This window comes from Mustela putorius, unplaced genomic scaffold, assembly GCF_011764305.1.
Source record: "Mustela putorius furo isolate JIRA1106 unplaced genomic scaffold, ASM1176430v1.1 tig00003853_pilon_pilon_pilon, whole genome shotgun sequence".
Classification (NCBI taxonomy): domain Eukaryota; kingdom Metazoa; phylum Chordata; class Mammalia; order Carnivora; family Mustelidae; genus Mustela; species Mustela putorius.
Window position 1 is genome coordinate 23,410,023 of NW_025422005.1, and position 19,631 is coordinate 23,429,653.

Genomic DNA, 19,631 nt, shown 5'->3' on the forward strand with positions numbered 1-19,631 from the left:
GCTCTGCTTGATTTGATGAATGGAGCTCCGGGCTCCCTCTGACCTCCCCCACCAAAAAAATGGGGCAAAACCATGGTCCTGCCGGGGCCCCGGCCCAGAGATGCTTAAGCGCCCCTCCTCTTAGGCATCACACTTCTCCTAGAGCAGGTGGAAGGTATGGCCTAAGGATGTTGTCCACTCTCTGGGCGACTCTCCAACCCAGTGCTTGTGGCCATTTCCACGGATGCCCGGGTGCTGCCCGGTGGGACAGGCCACCCTGCTCCTTCCTCGCTCCTGTTGGCCTTGCGATCCCAAGCTGTGGGCCAAGTTTCATGTAGCCAGGCTCAGAGGTGCACTGTGCAGAATGGTGTGTGACAGCAGGCTCCCAAGCTTGGAACCAACCATACCCACGAGGACCAACCCCGGTCTGGGCCTAAGGAGCCCGGGCTGAGAATGAGGCTGAGACTGTGATTGGTGCCATTCTAGAGACATTGCTGTCGACACCTGGCTCGGTGGGAGCGAAGGACAGAAGCGTCCTGTAATGGCTTCATTCTACTCTATTCCGCTGGCTGAATCCAGTCCAACGGTGGGCTCAAGGCCTCCACTTGGGGAGGTTCAGATGAACTGGAGAAGATTCAGAGGACGAGGATGCCAAGGTGAGCGATGCTCAGGGAAGAGTTGCGGAAGCACCAGGGGCCAGCCAGCCCAGGGAAGGGAGTTCCCAGGGGAACAGGGCAGTTCTCAATGTCTAGAGGTGGGGCTGGGAGGAAGGGGAGAGAGAGCTTCTGGGTGGCCCAAGAGGGAAAACCCTAGTCCAGGGGTGGTTTTCAAGGTGGCAGGATTTTGAACCTCATCAGGAAGTGTTTGCTGGTCAGAGGAAGCCTGCTTCCTGGAAGGGCACTGAGCTGTCTGTCCCTGGAGGCTGGTAGGCAGAGGCAGACCTGACCAAGGGGCAACAGAGAGGATTCTAGCCCCGGGTGGAGTTTGGCCTCCGGAACTGGGTTCCACCTGGGTTGCTGCCAGCATTCTAGCATGTTGGCAGCCCAGGGGACAAAAGGGCTGAGCTGGCTGAGCCCGACATACCTGCAGGGCCTCACTGAGCTGCTTCCACCCACCACCTGCTGGGCCCAGAGCTTTCTTCTCTTCATCCCCAAGAGGAAAAGAATTAGCACACAGTGCCCATAATCAGGTCCCCGCCCCCAACAAACCAGAATGTCTGGTGTCTTGGCTTTTGATTGAAATTCTGTCAGATCACTGTAGACATTTGGTGTAGACTGATTATCACACTGATCTCAAGACCCAGCAGCTAGCAAGGACAGATGTCTGTGCTTAATAAAAATGGGGGAAAGTTATGACTTAATAAATGCAGTTTGTCTGGAAGATCAAACTAGGGCTTGAGATAATAAAAAAAGGCCATGCTGTGAAGTCTGGGGTGGTGCCTGTGGCCCAGAGCGCAGTCCTAGAACAGCGACAGTCCTAGAATGGTGACAAAACACACGAACCGGGCCAACCCCTGCACTGGAGCTCCACCCTGGTAAATGGGACCGGCCCCACGTGGGCCATGTCCCCATGAGACGCCCCTTCCCACACCGTGCGGCGTGCAGTGTGCACTTCGATGTTCGCCGAATGGATGCGCATGCCCAAATTCCACAGACGAGCTGAGCCCACAGCTCGGAAGGTGGGATGGACGCGTAGGACTACAGAGTTTTGTCCTTTTATTGAAGCTTACAGTTTCACTGGACTTTTGGCCCCGAAAGAAGAAAAAAAAACAACAAAACCACAAATAAAAAAAGAGCATTGGCGTTGGGAGGAGGCAACTGGGACTGAAGCCAAGCAGACAATGGCAGGCAAGGGAGGGTCCAAGCTGCAGAGGGGGAGCCTGGCCGAGGACGCCCAGAGAGCAGACTGTCGGAGCTCCCTGAGCAGGGACGGCACCCAGGCAGCTAGAAGTCAACACGCGCGGATTTGGGACGTGGGGCTGGTGGAACCCAAGCCACTTGGTGCCGTGGACAAACCTCCCTCCTGCTTGGTTAACTTCCACTTTGGAGAAACTGAGCTCATTAGACAAGACGGTGTAGGTGAGGGGGCTCAGGTGCTAATGGCAAGAAGCTAATGAACACTTACCACTGGTGTCAGGGCGCAGAAGGATCAGCCAGAGGCTGGAGCTCAGCTGACTGGGCACTACTCACTCCACTGACATCTCCTGCTCCTGGCACAAGGCTGGGCCATTTAAATGCTTAGGGCTCAGGACATTAAATGCTCAGGACATTCAACTTCAGTCCTCTCTTAGGTCAGGCCACTACCTGTGTGGCCTCTGCCCAGGTCCCCACAATTTGGTGACAGGGACACGGGACTCCAGGCCCTCTTCGGAAACAGTGCTGCATCAGGAAAGGGAGAATCTTTTTCTAGGAGGGGCAGGAAAAGAGGAGAGGCGTGTGGGCCTCTCCCACTCTCAGGAGCCAGGAAAGGTCCCTGGTCCACTCTGCTCTCCCCAGATGGGCCAGCTTAGAGCATCCGAGAAGCTGTCATGGTGACAAAGTCCTCAAAGCTGAGCCGAATGTTGCCCTGCACGGCTGTGTCCTTCTCCCGGAAGGCCTCGGTCAGCACCTGCAGCTGGGTGCACACCTGGATGAAGCGGTCTAGCTGCATGGCGGGGCTGGCGGAGCGCGGGCAGTAGCGGGTGACCAGGAGCTGGGTGAACTGGGGGCTCAGGTTGTAGCCCATCTGGGACAGAGCTGCGGAGGAGGGGCACAGGGAGCAGACACAAAACCCCACCGTGAGCACGGCTGTCAACCAGCGCTGGGGAGCCCAGCAGTGCAAGGGACTTTGAAGAGATGAAAACCAAAATGGAGAGAGGAAAGACATCCCTACGGCCTGTCTGAGATAGCGGGAGCCCAAAAGGGACTCTCTCTGGATGCTCTCCTTGGCTGGAAAGCCCCAATCCCGTTCTCCAAATCTCCATTACTCTCTGTTCAATCTGGCCCAGAGGGTCCCAGAATGACATGGAGCTAGCCATGCTCCTCTGGGACTCATCTGCGTTACAGAAGGAACCCTGAGCCGCCAGGACCCCATAGCCCAGGGCGGACATCAGAGGCAGTGTGGCACAGAGGGAGACAGGCAAAGGCCTTCTCTGGAGTTAAGACAGCCCCTGGGCAAATTATTTAACCTTGCTAATCCTGTCTTATCCTCTCTAAAGTGGGGCTAAAATCACGTTGTAGGTCCTAGTAAGGACTGAGGGCGGGGATCCTGCAAAGCACTTGGCACAGTGCCTGACACATAGTAAGCCCTCAGTGGAATTCGTTAAAAATAATAAAATCACCATCTCCCCAGGCAGGGCTGCTGGGTGGTTCCAAGGTCATGGCCTACGTGCTACCCTGTCCCCAACCTGGGAGGCTTCCTTTCTTCCTCTCCACATATCTACTAGCCCAGGCTAAAAGCTCCCCTTTTGCTATGTGGCCCTTAGGAAAGTTGCTTAAACTCTGCCTCGGTTTGCTCATCTGCAAAAGGGCAAAAAGAAGAGCGCCCTCACATAAGGGTGGGGAATAACAGACACTAGCTGTCACCCAGGGAGCGTGAGTGACGTTAACCCTGCTTATTACAGTGCCTGGCCCACAGCAAGCAGTCAATAAACACATATCTTGTTGTGACAGTATCACCCTTACCAACATCCATGACAGGACCAGGCAAAAGAGACAGGATCAGTGCAGGTCATGTCCTTGCCCTTCATCCAGGGTGCAGAGCCGGTGAGCCCACCCCCACCCATAGAGCTCCTCCATCTACTGAAATCCGTGCCCGGGCCCAAGGGCCCGGTTCTCTGGGGAGCCCTTTCTCCCTCCCAGGTGGCAAAGGTCCCTGTCAGATTCTTATCAGCACACTGACCACCCATCTTCTAAAGTCAGACTCGGTCAGAACCGGACCTGGAGCTATGGCCTCAGGTCATTAGAGCTACTGTCACTTTTAGCGTGGTCTGGGTCCCAGAGTTGGGAAGGAAACTGCTTTAGAGCAGAGATGGCCACAAAAACACCTTTCTGAGCCCCATACATGGCTATTTCCATTTAGCATGTTGGCTACCAGAAAGGAAGGAGCCACACCAGCCACCGGTCCTGGTCTCCAGGTGCCCTGGGCTGCCGAGTCCCCAGCATTAGCCAGGAGTGCCGTCCCGAGGGGAGTCTAGCCCCTTCCTGGAACTGGGTGCTCCCTGGCCCTGGATCTTGGCTCGGTGTCACAGCCAGACCACAGACGGGATGGGGAGCACACCTGTGCCGAGAGCAGCATTTTACCGTGACGACGGGCTTCTGGCAGTCAGAGGCTAGAGAACAGCGGCTCCCCCGGCACAGGGACTGAGCGGAAACTCGGGGCTCTGCCTCTGCACCGAGCCCCTCCCACGGCCCTCACCTTGCTGCAGCTCCGTGTAGCTAATGGAGCCGGAGTGGTCCCGGTCGTACTGCTGGAAGAGGTTCTTCCACTGTTGGATGAACTTCCACAAGGCTGAGAAACCATAGACGTCGATGCGGCCTGACTTCGTTTTGTCAAACATATCTTGGGTGGGGAGGGAACGGAGAAGAAGAAAAGCTTCAGGACGGAAGGCCCAGAGTCCTCGGGCAGCACCCAGGCCAGAGCAAGAGACTCCAGAGAATCACAGGCCTGAGGCCCAGATGCCTGTACCTTAGACATACTCTCACCAAATGTGGACCAGCCCCTGCCCCTGGCCACCCTCAGCCCTAGCCCTTCCAGAACCGCATTTTCCGTGCCCAGCCGGCCGCCGACCCCCTTGGTGCCATCTGCAGGGAGTCCCATTCTGCAGAATGGAAAACTGAACCTGGGGCTCAAAAAGTCTAGAACTTGAGGACAAATCTAAGGGAAAGAGCTCTCAGTCTAGAGGATCTCACCTTGAATCCAACTTCCTGCCAGAAGTCTTTCCTGGCTAAAAGATTTCTCCCCTGAATGGCTGCCCACCTGCCATCAGGAGTCAGGTGGCTCTGCCCCACTCGAGCCCACAGCCCCCAGGGAAGAGCTAGGACTCACTGATCATCATGAGGCATGTCTCGTCATTGAAAGAGGACCAGTTAGAGTTGACCAGAGCCTGCTTCAGCTCCTTGATGGAGATGTAGCCACTGTGATCGGAGTCCACTGACTGGAACCAGGAGTAAGCCTCAGGATCCACATTTGGAGGAACGCCACCTGTGAGCAGGGGTACAAACCAGAGAAGTCAGAAGCGGGTCTCAGAGCCAGTCCAAGGACGTGCTGGGAAGGGCCAGCCTTGGTGCCTCCCTGGGGGCAGGCGTTCCTTACCCACAAAGCCTCACAAGGCCACCTACCCCACCTTCCATCAAGCCAACAGCCTTATCCTGACGGAAGACTCAGAGTAGAGTCTCTGAGCATAGACTCAAGGAGTATCTGTAGTGGGCTTCTGCTCTGTGAATCTGCTGGGCTTTTCCTACAGTGTTCCAGTCATTCCTCTCTTTGATCTTAAGTTTCTAGGAAACAGGGACTTTCCAGCTGACTAAGAATGCTCTGAAAAGAAGGATTCTCTCTTCTCCATAGACTGGGAATCCAAAAGTGTTTGCGGAGCAATTGACATGCAAAGCCGAGAAACAGGTATTTTGAGAGTCACAATAGCAGGCGGCTCTCTGGTGTGAGAACCAGGTCTGATTCATGTCTGATTTCCCTGACGCGGCGACAGTGGACACATTCCATCAGGAGTCACCAGAGTGTATTACGGCCATGGAACTCTGCCTCTTCTCCTTCCCCATCAGCTCCCACGCATGATCCCCATCCCCAAACCTCCCTGGAGACATCTCTGAACCTCCTCGCCCCCACGCACCCAGAGAGTTGCCTAGTTCCGTATCCCCTCTCCGTTCCTATGCACCGGCCCTGGTTTAAACACCTCCCACATGGATTGCTAGAACAGACCAAAAGGCCTAACCAAATCATCCTTATAGCTACTCTCCGCCACTCTTCACTTGTTATCAAGGAATCTCTAAAATCCAACTCGGTTCTAACCTGTTTCCCCTGGCCTCAACTCAAAACTCTATCAAGGCTCCATTGCCTACAAAACAGTCCAGCAGCCTTATTCTGGCATTCCAGTGTGGTCCACTCCTGCCTACCTCTCCCACTCTGTCCGCCTCACGGCTCTGTTCTAGCCCAGATGAAGCATCAGACTCGCTCTTAGCCATCCCTCCTTATTCCCACCAGAGGCTGTACTCACTGTTCCCTGCCATGGACCCCTTCTCCCTCATCTCTCTGCATCATTTCCTGTCCCCCTGCAAGACCCAAATAAAACGCCATTCCTTCCATAGGGTCTTCCCTGTCCATCTCTGGAAAGGCTTCCTTCCCTTCTCCGTTGTACTCCTCTCTTAGGGCCCTGATCACCCGTGTGCATGTTTTCTTCCACCCTCTTCCAGGTTGAAGTTGGAGTAAGCTGTAGGCAAGCTCCCAGCCTAAAACTCATCTCTCAGTGCCCAAGGGCTAGCATGGAGCCAGACCTAGACAGGGAAGGTTCTGCATTCATGCCAGAGCTGGCCTCGTGGTTTAAGTAGCAGCTCCCCCATTTGTGGCTGTGGCTTATTTAAACTGTTTCAGGTTTTTTTTTTTTTTTTTAAAGATTTTATTTATTTATTTGACAGAGAGAGATCACAAGTAGGCATTGAGGCAGGCAGAGAGAGAGGAGGAAGCAGGCTCCCTGCCAAGCAGAGAGCCTGATGTGGGACTCGATCCCAGGATCCTAAGATCATGACCTGAGCCGAAGGCAGAGGCTTAACCCACTGAGCCACCCAGGCACCCTCTGTTTCAGTTTTCTTATCTGTAAAGTGAGGACAGGAGCATCTACTTCACAAGATTACTATGAAGTCAGCATCTGTTACAATCTAAGTTCTATCTAACTGCTGATTACTGGTGCTGCTGAGGTTCAAACAGCGTTGCGTGTCTGTAAGCAGGTAGAGGAAAGGATCATTCGTATGGAAAGCCATGCAGGGTGAAGGGGTGGGAGATAACAGTGGGGAGGCACACAGGCCCTCGTGTTGGAAAGCAGACTGAGTGAACTGGCCACCAAAAGTGATCCTTCCCACAAGGCAGCATCAGGGGCAGCCACAGGCCAGAGTGGCACGCAGAAACCATCGCCTAGTCCCAGAGGTGAGGCCCAGAGAAAAAGGTTTGCTTGACTGAAGGCCTAGGTGACCTCCGTGGATAGGAAACCTGGGCAGGTCCCATAGCGCCTTCCTGAAACAGCAGCTGAGCCACAGAGAGCAAGGGCTGTGGCCCCAGGTGAGAGTGTCTCTGGGACATGTGGTCCAGGCGGTCTGCAAAGAAGAGCCCAGGCTCTGGAGGCAAAGAGCTCTGAGCCTCACCAGCTTGTGGGACTTTAGACAAATGGTGAGTTTTCGGAGTACTGATCGCCCCATTCCGAAAACAGACCGATGTCCCAGGGCCGTGTGATGAGTAACTGAGGCAAAAGCAAAATAAAGCTGCGGCAAAGGGTCTGCCAACCTGTGCGGGCATGTCTTCCCAAAGGAGGGGCTGACTGAACGGAGGGGAAGAGAGCTGTGATGGGGAGAAGGAAAGCAGGTGGCAGGGGCGGAACGTGTTCAGAGGAACTCCGGCGGGACTCAGGTGGACAGCGGGGACAGTCCCCAGCAGGTGTGGAGGCTGGAGAGGCCCGGTGGGTCTTGAGCACCTGGGGGAACGTCCCTGAGAGCCGTGGGGCACCTTTGATGGGCAAATCTGTCTTGCAGAGCAGTGGCGCGGGCACTCTAGCTCCTGGATTCATCCGGTGGGGCTGAGGCAGGGCCTCCCAGTGACTCGCGTGCAGGAGAGCTCCAGGGAGACACGAGCAGCACGGGAGAGGAGGCAACGGCGGCCACGTGAGTGGAAGCTGCAGACGGGGAGCAGCTCAGAGTCGGAGGCACATCTCTCCACTTTCTGCAGCCCCGGAGATGATCTCAGGCCTCGGGCCCTAAAGGAATGAGCCTCACAAAGCGGGGCTCCTTGACCTGCAGTGACCTCACGTGGGCTCACAGACACAATTTTAGAAGGTGGAGGAACTCCCCCACGAAGCTGCTGAGCTGAAAGCAAACAGCCAGAAGCTCGGGGCTCTGACAAGATAAATGCCACTGGCTCTGTTTGGAACCCCCAGTATGTGAGCTCTCCCTCAAGGCCACCTGCCTGGGAAGGTGCAGGAAAGTGTGGCAGCTTCCCTGAGGGGCCACTCCCAGGAGGCCTTGCAGATGCACCAGACGCTTCCTGGCTGCATGCTGCTGGCTTCGTCTCCTGGGAATAAGCATTCTACAAAGGGGCCGATGAAAGAGTCCGGGCAGATGGAGCAGTCTAGGTGCTCACCTTCCCTGACCCCCTGCCTGAGGTCACACAGTCATGTTCAGGGCACCTGAAGGCCCCACCAGGATTCCCTGCCCCACTGACCCTCCAAGCCCCCAACCTCCACCTGTACAATACCTCCCTTCCAGCACCCTCTGCTCTTTACCCTCCCTGCATCCCATCATTCTCCTGCCTCAGTATCTCTCAGGCGTGACACCCTCACCACAAGTGCTATCACATTACGTGCGGCATACGTCTTTGCTGAGAACGTCCCAGAATGAGTTAGCTCACAGAATACTGAGTATTAAGCCCTTCCCACTCTACCCAGCATTTACCTGCACCTTCTCATCAAACCCTTATTAATAAACTTGTCAGGTAGTGGCACTCCCCCATTTTACAGATGTGTACATGTGAGGCATAAAGAGATGAGTCATGGGTGCCTGGGTGGCTCAGTCATTGGGCGTCTGCCAATCCCAGAGTCCAGGGATCAAGTCCCATGTCGGGCTCCCTGCCCAGCGGGAAGCCTGCTTCTCCCTCTCCCACTTCTCCTGCTTGTGTTCCCTCTCTCGCTGGGTCTCTCTCTGTCAAATAAATAAATAAAAATCTTTAAAAAAAAAATTATCGGGTGCCTGGGTAGCTTAGTGGGTTAAGCCTCTGCCTTCAGCTCAGGGTCCTGGGATCGAGTCCCACATCGGGAATCTCTGCTCGGCAGAGAGCCTGCTTACCCCTCTCTCTCTTCCTGCCTCTCTGCCTACTTGTGATCTCTTTCTGTCAAATAAATAAGTAAAAATCTTTTTAAAAAAATTATCATTTAAAAAAAAAAAAAAAGAGGTGAAGTCATTCAGTCAGGTCAGCACGTGGCCTGATCTCAAAGGCCTAAGCTTTCAACAACTCTACCACCTTCCTTTTCTATATATAGCAGCCAGTCTTCTCACACAGACATGGGTTTTCCCCACGGTCCACTGCTGCCGGTTGTTTGCTGATCCCCTGTAAGGGCACAGCGCATCCTCTCCACTGCCCAGTGGCCTGCAGAGCCCCTGTAGGACAGCACTGTCCCCTCCCATCTGACTGACGTCAGGCTTAACCAGGGATTCTGGTTCGTTCTGGCCACGAGAACGAACAGAAGTGGAAGAGATGTAAAGTACTTCGATGCAGAAGCGTTTCAGAGGCACCGGGCATTCCTGCTAGCCGCCCCGACCTGTCTTGCCACAGGAACAGCCTATCTCAACTAAGGGCTGCTCCCTCTGCCCGGATCTGGAAGGAAAAGACACGTGGCACGGAACTTCAGCAGCCAGATCCACAGCTGCGGACATGTAAGCAAGAGTAAGGAAGTGCAAGCAAGCAATGGAAATAAACGTTTGTTGTCATAAGCCCAAGTAACTGTGGAGTTGCTGTCCCCGCAGCAAAGCCAACTCATGGACTTCATGCTCTGCTGATGCAAGCAGGAGCTGCAGGCAAGATGCTAGGGTGCCGGAGACCAAGCTGCCAGCATACCCACAGGAAGGGCAAGGATGGGCCCTGGAGAACTCAGAACAAGGTCAGAGATCTTGGACCTGGAGTCCAAGATCCCTACTTACCTGGAGGAGGTCCCTGTCCGTAAGGCCCAGGATGCTGGCCCCCGTAGGAATTCGGAGGCGGCTGACCATAGGGGCCCCCTGGGGCTGCTCCACCATACAGTCCTCCTGGAGTTCCAGAGGGGGGTCCCCCAGGGTTGGGGTGTCCGTAGGGTCCTCCACCAGCTGGCGGTCCATAAGGCCCTCCAGGGGCAGGACTTCCTCCATAACCGCCACCAGCGGGTACCCCACTGCCATATTGCCCTCCACCATGCGGGGGTCCAGGGTAGTAGCTGCCTGGAGGGGCTCCGGGCGCTTGTCCTCCAGCTCCTGGGCAGCCCTGCAAGAGCAAACCATCAATCAAAACAGTAAGGCCGGAAACCAGCCACAGCATGACCCTGTACTGTCAAGAAACCCGGCCCCTGTCAGTCTTTCCCAGAGGCAGGGCTGGAATTGTGCCCTATTTGCTCATATGGACAACCTGAGGCTTCTAGAGAAGAGAAAACCTACCCAAGATCACACCACCAATGACATGTGGAGTCAGGGCTAGAATCCCGCTCTCCTGGCTCCCCACCATCACACTAAGGGGCTCCGTGATGGCTTGGGATCGTGTCTGGTTGGCCACGTTCTCCCCTGCCCCCAGTGTTGACTGTAGGCTCAGTAATTACTGAACAAACGAGGAGGCAAAGGAATCCAAATCCCACCCCCACCCCCGGTGCCACCCCCATGGCTCCCTGAGGACTGACAGCGCAAACACGGTCCCCCCACCCGCTGCTCTTCAACCCCGAGCAACATGTCCTGGGCATGGGCTGCAGCACGTCTTCCTCAGCTGAGAATAGCTCGAGATACGAGAGCATGTCCCCTTCTCCCTGGTGACTCTGGGACAGGCTGGGGAGACCCTGCTCCTCAGGCACTGGAGGGAGCAGAATCAGTAAGAGTCAAAGAAAACCAGTCTGAATTCAGGTTCTGCCATTTACTCACCGGACTGACTTCCCCTCCCTAAGCCTCAACATCCTTTGTTCTAAACGGGAATCAACAGTGCCTACCTCCCAGGCTGGTATGTGAATGAAAAGAGACCAGGTGCGCGAAGCGCTCTGACACAGGAGGAAACCCCAGTCCAGAAAAACTGCACCCAGACTGCGTGGAGGGGCTGGGGCCGGGACCCAGGCCATCTGTCCCTTAGCGCAGACGAGGGGGCATTCCCTCTTTCATCCAAGTCCCCACACCACAAGCCAGGGATCCCCAAACTCAGTGTTCAGCTGTAACCACCTACATGGCAGAGCGCAGCCCCAACACAGCTGTGGACAGGCTGGGCGCAGGGGTCCGGGGAGCAGCTGGGCCCAGCTCTGAGGGGAGTTACCATCTAGACACGCTGGAGATAAACCTAGAAGGCACACTAGTGGCCTAGCCGCGGAGAGCCTGGACTTGCTCTTTTTATCGTGTTTGCTAGCTTCTGGGACATTCTCCCTCGAGGCTGAGGCCAAACTCACACTTCATCTGAAGGAGGTCTGCTGGCTCAAGGTAGGGGGCTTCTGGGGCAGGGGAAGCAGGAAGCAGGCCCTTCCACCTTCCCCACTCAGCACGCTGGGAGCTCTGAGGCTTTGGAAACTGCAGAGCTGGCGGCAAGACTTCTTTCTCTACAGCGAAGTCACACACCAATCCTGACTCAGAACTCCACTTGCCAGCGGAGCTCTCGCTGCGGGTCCCAGGCTTCCTCTCTCCAAGCCTGCTCCTTCACAGGTAAAACACAATCCTCTCTCCCTTACTGGCCGCTCTGCTGATTACAAGACATAAATGCAGCAGAATTTTGTCAGTCTAACTTTTAGCTAAAGACTCTTTTGATAAAACAAAAATTTAAAAACCGATGAAAGAAAGTGGCTTTGGCTGAAGCACGGTGGGGGTGCCAGAGCCCCGGCCAGGCAGGCCCCCTCCTCTGTTAGATCCCGAGGGAGCTCTGCAGATGCCTCATAGTGACTCAAAAAGAGAGTCTGAAAACCACTGATATAAGAAAACAAGTCCTTACAACAGTGCCTGGCATAGAGCAAATGATCTAGAAATCTTGGCTACTGTTACATTACTCATCACCCGCAAAGCCCTAGGCCAGGTAAATTCCTGGGGAGGGGGTGTATAAAGGTGAGAGCTGGTGGGAAGGGGCTCCCAGTTAACAGCAGAGGTGCGGAAACGCTCTTCATAACATCTAACAAAACAGCACAAGGAACCAGGTGTTTCAAGTGCATGCACAAGCCGTGAACCAGAAAGGAGAGAGGGTGAAGTCGAGAGCGTTTCCAGAAGCAAGCAGCGTTTGAGCCGGGATGAAAAGAACGAAAAAGATTCCGAGGGTGCTGGAGCAGTGTGATGGGAGGGGTGCGTGGTAGGTGGGGGTCTAACCCCTTCAGTTTCCCGATGGCGAAACTAAAAAGAAGGAAAGGGACCTGCTCAAATCCCACGGAACTGGAGGCAGAGATGGAGCCGGACCACCTCCCACCACACCGGGGCTGGTAACTCCCCTGGCCTAGGGCACCTGAGGCCCAGGCCTTCCGCCTGGGAAGTCCCCCACCACCCCAACAAAGCAGGTGCTGCCAGGCAGGTCCTCTGACCCTCCCAGTATCACATGCCAGGGGCCTGCTGGGTCTGGCACAATCTGGCGACTAAACCCTCTGCTCTCTGCCCTGGGTCAGAGCCCTCACCTTTAGCGAGTACTTTGACAAACACGCAGATGCTACCGCAGAACCTGCTGACAGTCCTCAAACAGAAAATAGGAAGCTATTAGTAGGCGGCTTTTCAGATGAAAACTGAGGTACGCAAGCACAACGACTTCATGCAGCAAACACTTACAGAGTATATCGTACTAGGCCTGGGGTGTCAAACTAAATAGGACCCCGAGGGTCCCACTGGTGATTCGAGTACAGTTTGATCGGTGCCATCAGAAAAGTCCACTTCAATGCTATCAAGGAGGTGCAGACAGAGGAATTTGTTCCGTTTGCTGAATGACGGCTGAGGAATCCAATGAAGCAATGCGTGAAGTGAGTCAAGGAAAGCTTCCTGGAGGAGGCAGGAGTGATACTGGAGCTGGCCTTGAAGGATGCTGAGGCATTCCCCAAAGCAGGAAAGGACATTCCAGACAGGAGGGAAAAGACGGGCACAGGCCTGGGAGTGAGCCCAGAGGGGTGGGGGGTATGGCTGGAAAGCAGGGGCGGGGGCAAGGACGCAAGGTGAACGGAGAGAGGCAGGCTCTTCACACTCTCCTTGGCCAGGCTCCCCTCCTGCTGCGTTTCAGTGAGCGGGTGAGTTTCTGGTGTCTTAACGAACTTTCTGTCTATCTGTGTCTCCTCCACGCTACAGTGGGCTCCCCAAGGCCAGACACTGGGCCTCATTCATCAGGGTACCCAGGGTCCAGCACAGTGCCTGGCACCTGCAAGCCTCCATAAATATTTGAGCAGATGAATCCCGCTCTGAAGAGTTTGGGCTTTATGCCTGAGGAAACAGAGCGCCATAGAAAGGTTTCCAACAGAGGAGGAACGTGATCAGAGCCTTGTTTAGAGAATTAACCCCGCAGTGGGGTGGGGGATGAGCTCGCGGGGGAGGCAGCAGCCCAGGTGTTAGGCAGGCAGGGCTTGAACCAGACAGCGGACTTAGACATGGAGAGAACAGGATGGATTCTGAAGCTATTTCAGAGATAGGCTAGACATGACTTGACGACTAATTCGATTAGGGAGGAGATGGCGGGGGAAGGAAAAGAAGTGCTCAGGATGACTCAGGTTATCCAGAGTGTACAGATGAAGCGGAGCCACTGACTGAGGCAGAACCCAGGCCAGGGAGAAAGTCTGGGGATGATGGTTCCCAGGGTCACGGAGTTGTCAGTGAAGGTCTGAACCAGACATGAAAACCGGAGTCCCTGACTCCCTGTTCTTTTATGCTACTCCATGCTGCCAATCCTTTTGAGACTTTTTCCAAGAGCATTTCATGTTGATCAACACAAGATTGTGAAAGAAAAAAAGAGAGAAAGAAAGAGAAAGAGAGAGAGAGAGAGAGAGAGTTCAGCAATCACGATTTCTGAAACATCACAGAAAACTATCCGTGGGACTCTTTCGGCCCCCAAGATTTTATTTTTAAGCAATCTCCACACCCAATGTGGGTCTCAAACTCAATCCTGTGATCAGGAATTGCAAGCTTGGCACATGCTGCCAACAGAGCCCGCCAGGCGCTCCTCCCTGGGTCTTTACTGATCACTCATAAACTACATTTGCTCTACTGGGGTCAGGGAGGGGCAATTAACATTTTCCGGAAGCTCTGCCAGGTGCTTCCGGTTCAGCGGCTCCCACTGATGCTGTCTTGTTAGGGAAGTGCTATTACCCCCATGTCACAGATGAGAAAGTTAAGGCACAGTTTCCCAGGACGCCTGTGATGAATGACGCAGCTAGAATGGGTGAGCTGAGATTCAAAACAGGGCCTCTACTCTACTACCCTCCCCTGTGTTCACTCAACCATGACCGAACAAGGACTGTCCTCAATGTAACTGTCAGACATGATGGATTTCTACAGTGGACAGGGCTGAAGGGGGAAGGGCTGGATTAGGCGATCTTTCAGAGGTTCTGAGCCCGGGAATCAGGGAGAAGCGGAGGAATCATACTCTTTTCTTTCCGCAGCACCTAGACCCGATCTGAGAGCCACAGGACTGTGAGAGATCTGAGAGCCTCCAGTCCAGCCAGTCAGGAGAGGACGGAATCTCTGCAGCACCTTCTTGAATCTGCTTGCATGCCTGCAAGGGGTGGGGGACTCACCTCCTCCTCAATAACCCACTCAGGAAGTTCTCTATTTTCTTTGGGCGCAAGGGGTCTTCCTTCTGCCCCCAAGACCTTCGTGAGGTTCAGAGGTATCAAAGGTTGCCCTGTGTGGAGCCCTGATGGGGAAGGGAATAGGCCATCTTGCAAAAAGAGGCCGGTCTCTGGAGCTGCCCCTCAAGTTTCGGGTGGAGGAGGCTAACACACATTTAAGGGGTTAAACAATCAAGAAGACAGGCGTGGTTTGGGCATTCACCAGCAAAGCCTCCTAAAATATTTAAAGGCCAGAAACCTGCAGCCAATAGACAGTGGGCCAAGAACTACCCCAAGACTTCAATTACCGCCTGGATGCTGACATTCCGAAATCCTTCTGTCCAGCGTCATCTCTCCTGAGCTGCAGACCCACATATCCAACAACCTCCTGGACCTTCTCTCCAAATCTATTCCTACCTCTGTGTCCCCATGTCAGTGAGTGGTACCTCCCACCCAGTCCCCCAAACCTGAAGCCCTAGTGCTCTCCTGGGCACCTCCTCTTTCTTCCCCTCCATTACCCCAATCTCTCTCTCCAAGTTCTCTCAATCCTACCTCCTAAACGCTTTCAAATCCTTTTTCACCAGGCCCCCATACTCTCTAATCAAGGGTACTTCATCAGCTTTGAGACGGGTCTCCCTGTCTCCAGGGTCTCCTGCTTCAGTCCATTCTCACAGTGCCCCCACGGTACCAGCTCCAAAGCACAAATGAGACAAGCGTCTTCTACGGCTCCCTCATTAGTCAGGATGAAGTCCACACTCCCCCCAAAGGCATACAAAGTCCTTGAGGGTCTGGCCCTGGCTTACTGTTCTGGTGTCATTGCTTAGCCCTTTCCCCTTCTTCACTCCGTATTGATCTCCTGAAATCCCTCTAAAATACTGGGCTCCCATCTGCTGACCTTTGTGCGTGCTCTCCCCTCTACTTTCTTCACTCAGCTAATGCCTACTGGTGATTCAGCTTTTGGCTTATGTCACCTCCTTTAAAGAAGGCTTCCTCCCCCCCCAGACTTAGTTAGGCGTCCCTCCTGTGCTGTCCTAGTGCCTTACACTTACTCCCATCTAGCATTTATCACAATGATTCCACGATTTGTCTATCTGTATCATTCTTTCCTTGGAGTATCTACTATATGTCCAACACCACGCCAAGCACCTTACATGGGTTATCTCCTTTAATCTTTACATAACTCTTATACTCTTATGACCCCACTTTAAAGAAGGGAAAACGGAGGCTTGGAATTTGGCAAGGAATTTCTGCAAGGAAGTGGCAGAGCAGGGACGTGCAGCCAAATCTCTCAGTCTTAGAGACCAAGCTCTCAATCACCGAAACCCATCCAGCTGGCTCTCCCACCCAGGACCAAAGGTTACTTGAGTTTCACTGCTCCAACCCTCAGTCCATGCTCAAGGACTCCAGGGCTGGAGGCAGTGGAAAATTCGAGTTTTGACTCCTAACAGTAGGTTGCAATCCTGCAGGACTATGTTCTGGGTAGAAAGGAGGGAGCACTAAGCCTTTGGATGCTTTGAAACAACCCAGCATTTCCTGGGAATACCCTGGACCAGGAGCTACACAAGTGGTCCGGGTATGTTGTGTGTTTGGGTGGGGGGGAATAAAAGCGTTTCTTCTTCTATTCTAGACACCTTTCTCTCCATGCTCCTTTCCAGTATTTCACTCTGAGCAGAAGCCCAGGCCATGTGGCCTAACAGCCATCAAAACAGCAAGGGCTGCCACTAGGCACTGGCACACACTTGGTATCAATAATGTGCCAAGCTCGCTGCAAGCTTTATCAGCTTGTCTTCATGTCAGCCCTATGAAGTATTACTCCTCCCTTTTTAAAGGTGAGGAAACTGAGGCTCGGAGCCCATAGATGGATTGTCCAAGGGCATGCAACTATTAAGTGCTAGAATTAGGATACTGTCCAGTATCCAACCTGGAAGTTCAAGCTCTTAATTTCTATGTCACTGCCTCTAAGATGCATACAAAATACCCCCAGAAGCTTACTATGATGTAGATTCCTGGACGCTTCCTGGGTATAAAATAGGTCTGAAGTGGAACCCAAAAATGTGCTTTTTTTTTTTTTTTTTAAAGATTTATTTATTTATTTGTGGGAGAGAGTGAGACAGGCAGGCGCAGAGGGAGAAGCAGAGAGAATCCCAAGCAGACTCTGGGCAGAGCGCAGAGCCCAACACAGGGCTCGGGCTCACAACCCTGAGATCATGACCTGATCCAAAACCAAGTCAGACGCTCAAATGACGAGGCCATCGGTGCCCCCAAAAGTGTGCTTTTAAAGCTCCTAGGTGATTCTGATACAGACCATCCAATGCACCATGGCAATGTTTTTCCAAACTGTGTTCCTCAAGAACACTAGTGTTACCAAAAAATGACCAGAAATTTTAGAAAAAGGTGGTGGGGATGGGAAGCAGTTCTGTGGCTAAGTAAGTTTAAGAAATACCACATATTCTATCCCTCTCTAGCAGATTTACAAGGCATGTTAACAAATTATGAATTCTGAGATGCCTCATGTTGAATGAACTTAGCCAGCTGTATTTCACAAAGTATTTTCCAAACTAACTTAACCACAGAATCCTCCTTGATTAGCAATACCTATTAACATTTCATAAGACCCAACAAATGCAATGGAGCTTCAGAAGCCCTGTTAGGCTGTACTTCCTTCTAACCTCAGCCCGTGCTAGCCTCTTTTTGTCTACTCTGCTGAGTATGCAATGAAAGGAGTTCTAAGTTCCAGTCCTAGCCTCACTCCCTCACTTGCTATACTGTGACCTTGGGCAAGCTGCTTAACCTCTTTGGGCTCCTTCCCCAGCTATAAATTGGGGATAATAATCTCTGCTAGCATGTTTATGGGGTCTTCCTCACTGAGATTAAAAAGGTCCAAATCCAAAAGCCACAAAGGGCTTCACTCCCTCACGATTCTTATGGCATGTGACTATACTCTGTTGAGCACTTTCTAATATCCCATATAATTTTGCTTTCCAATTTTCCCTGCACGGGTTTTATCTCCTAAATTAGTACGATCTTGGGCAAATCAGGAGCCCTCCCTGGGCTTCAGTTTCTTAAAATAAAGGTACTATTTTGAGGTCCCTCCTGGCACTGACCTTCTAGGGAGTCTAGAAAAAAATCCAAATACTAAAATACTCTTACACTCTTAGAAGTACCAAATGCGGGCGCCTGGGTGGCTCAGTAGGTTAAAGCCTCTGCCTTCAGCTCAGGTCATGATCCCAGGGTCCTGGGATTGAGCCCCGCATGAGGCTCTGCTCAGCAGGGAGCCTGCTTCCTCCTCTCTGCCTGTCTCTCTGCCTACTTGTGATCTCTGTCTCTCAAAAAAAAAAAAAAAAAAAAAAAAAAAAAAAAAAAAAAAAAAGAAGAAGGACCAAATGCTTTACAAGCATGACGTCATTACTATTCATGACAGCACTCTGAAATAGACCCTATTATTGGGCCCAGTTTTCAAGAGGGGTTGAAGCTTAGACTCACAATGGCAAAATACCCTGTTTAACGGCTCAGAACTATGGAAGTGATGAAGCCAAGGTGTGAACCTTCTTCTGACTCCAAGCTGAACTTAACCACTCTACCGATCTGTCATCCAACAAAGGATTCAGACCACAGAATCACCTTGCTGTGTTCTTGGCAGGATCAAAATGGGCTGGGGGTATTTGCTGACGGCTTCCGGGTTCTGCTGCCTGCCCGGAGACTTCGGGTTAAGTTCGTGTCTTCTCTGGATTTCACTTTTCTTATGAGTGAAACGGAGGTGTCAGACTAAGAAAACAAGGTCACTCGAGGAACCTGCGGAAACCACAGATTCTCCTGATGATTCGCATGCAGTATGTCAGGGGCGTATTTTTATCAGACGCCCCGAAAGATGCCGACGAAACCAGTGTTCTCAATGTTCTGTTGACTTCGGTGAGCCCGCCGGGAGTCCCCGCGGGAGTCCTGAGAAGGTGTGGGGTCCCGGCGGAGCCCAGCCTGATTACGTGGGGTTCAAGGTCCCCAAATCCCCGCCGGCGCGACGTCAGAGGGGGCGCGACGCGACCTCCCAGACCTGTAGTCTGCGTGACGTTTGACAGGCGCGACCGACCAGCCCTTTTGCTTTCTCTGCCGCCCGAGACCTCGCTGAAGGTGGAAGGGCTCGGAGAATGCCAGGAGAAAGCAAAGCGGGGCCCAGGCCTGGACTCGGCAAGGTCCCTACTTGAAATCGCCCGCCGCCCCCAACACACTCACCTGCCCGTAGGGGTAGCTGGCCATGGCGACGCGACGTCACACGTCGGCGAGGGGCGGGGCTTCCCAGTCCTGTGCCTGCCCCGCCTGGGCCTGGGGTGTGGGCTCGCTTATGATTGGATATGCACCGCTGTCAATCCTGGACGCATGGGTCGACGGAAGTGACGTTTAGGGCGGTGGTCGGGGCCTCAGGGAGAGACCCGAGGTGCCAAGGCTTGGGTGAAGGTTTCCGGAAATCTCCTTCGCTTACGGGCGGGGCTGTTCCTCCGTTTTCTGCCCAAGCGTAGGCCCCCAGGGCTGATCAGGCCCGGGTACTTAGTGAGAAGCTTGGGTCGGTTGCTGTAGCGGTGGCCATGTTTTAACCTGGCAAATGGGACGCCTGATAGTGGGTAGTTACAGTCGTCACTGTAAGTTTCCGCCTGCCGGAGGAGGGCCCAGCGGTTGCCGTGACAACCGGGCACCGATTTAGGCCTCCTGGACAGGAACGAGGGAAGGACGGAAGTACCTCGCTCTAATGTCGAGACGCCTGTTAGTAGCTTTAGAGTGAGATTCGTGGTCTTTCGAGAGGAAAATCCCAAACATCAGAGTGGGAGGAAAATGAGATCATCTGGGGTATCTTCTCATAAAACGAGGATACTGTGGTCCAGAGAGGCAGTGATTTGCCGTAATTCACAGTAGTTTGGGGGCAGAGATGGCCTAGAACTGGTGTCAATGGATGTCCAGTTCTCAGCAGGGAAGTCTTGACTAGTCC

General features: G+C 53.4%; 1 protein-coding gene across 1 annotated transcript; it reads right to left on the reverse strand.

Moving 5' to 3' along the window:
• Positions 1–1,677: 1,677 nt before the first annotated feature.
• Positions 1,678–19,008, reverse strand: PEF1 (penta-EF-hand domain containing 1). The gene is made up of 5 exons (XM_004740948.2): positions 18,884–19,008; positions 9,867–10,182; positions 5,005–5,160; positions 4,375–4,518; positions 1,678–2,714 (listed from the first exon to the last, which is right to left on the reverse strand). The coding sequence occupies exons 1-5, from the start codon at positions 18,905–18,907 to the stop codon at positions 2,485–2,487; spliced, it is 870 nt and encodes a 289-aa protein (XP_004741005.1). The 5' UTR covers positions 18,908–19,008; the 3' UTR covers positions 1,678–2,484.
• Between the last annotated feature and the right edge of the window lie 623 nt (positions 19,009–19,631).

Excerpts from the sequence above, each read along its gene's own strand:
- PEF1 (XM_004740948.2), bottom strand. The coding sequence starts at position 18,907 with ATGGCCAGCTACCCCTACGGGCAG. Across the intron at positions 4,519-5,004 it reads GACATGCCTCATGATGATCA|ATATGTTTGACAAAACGAAG; the intron begins GTGAGTCCTAGC and ends TCCCCACCCAAG. Across the intron at positions 2,715-4,374 it reads CTACACGGAGCTGCAGCAAG|CTCTGTCCCAGATGGGCTAC; the intron begins GTGAGGGCCGTG and ends CCTCCTCCGCAG.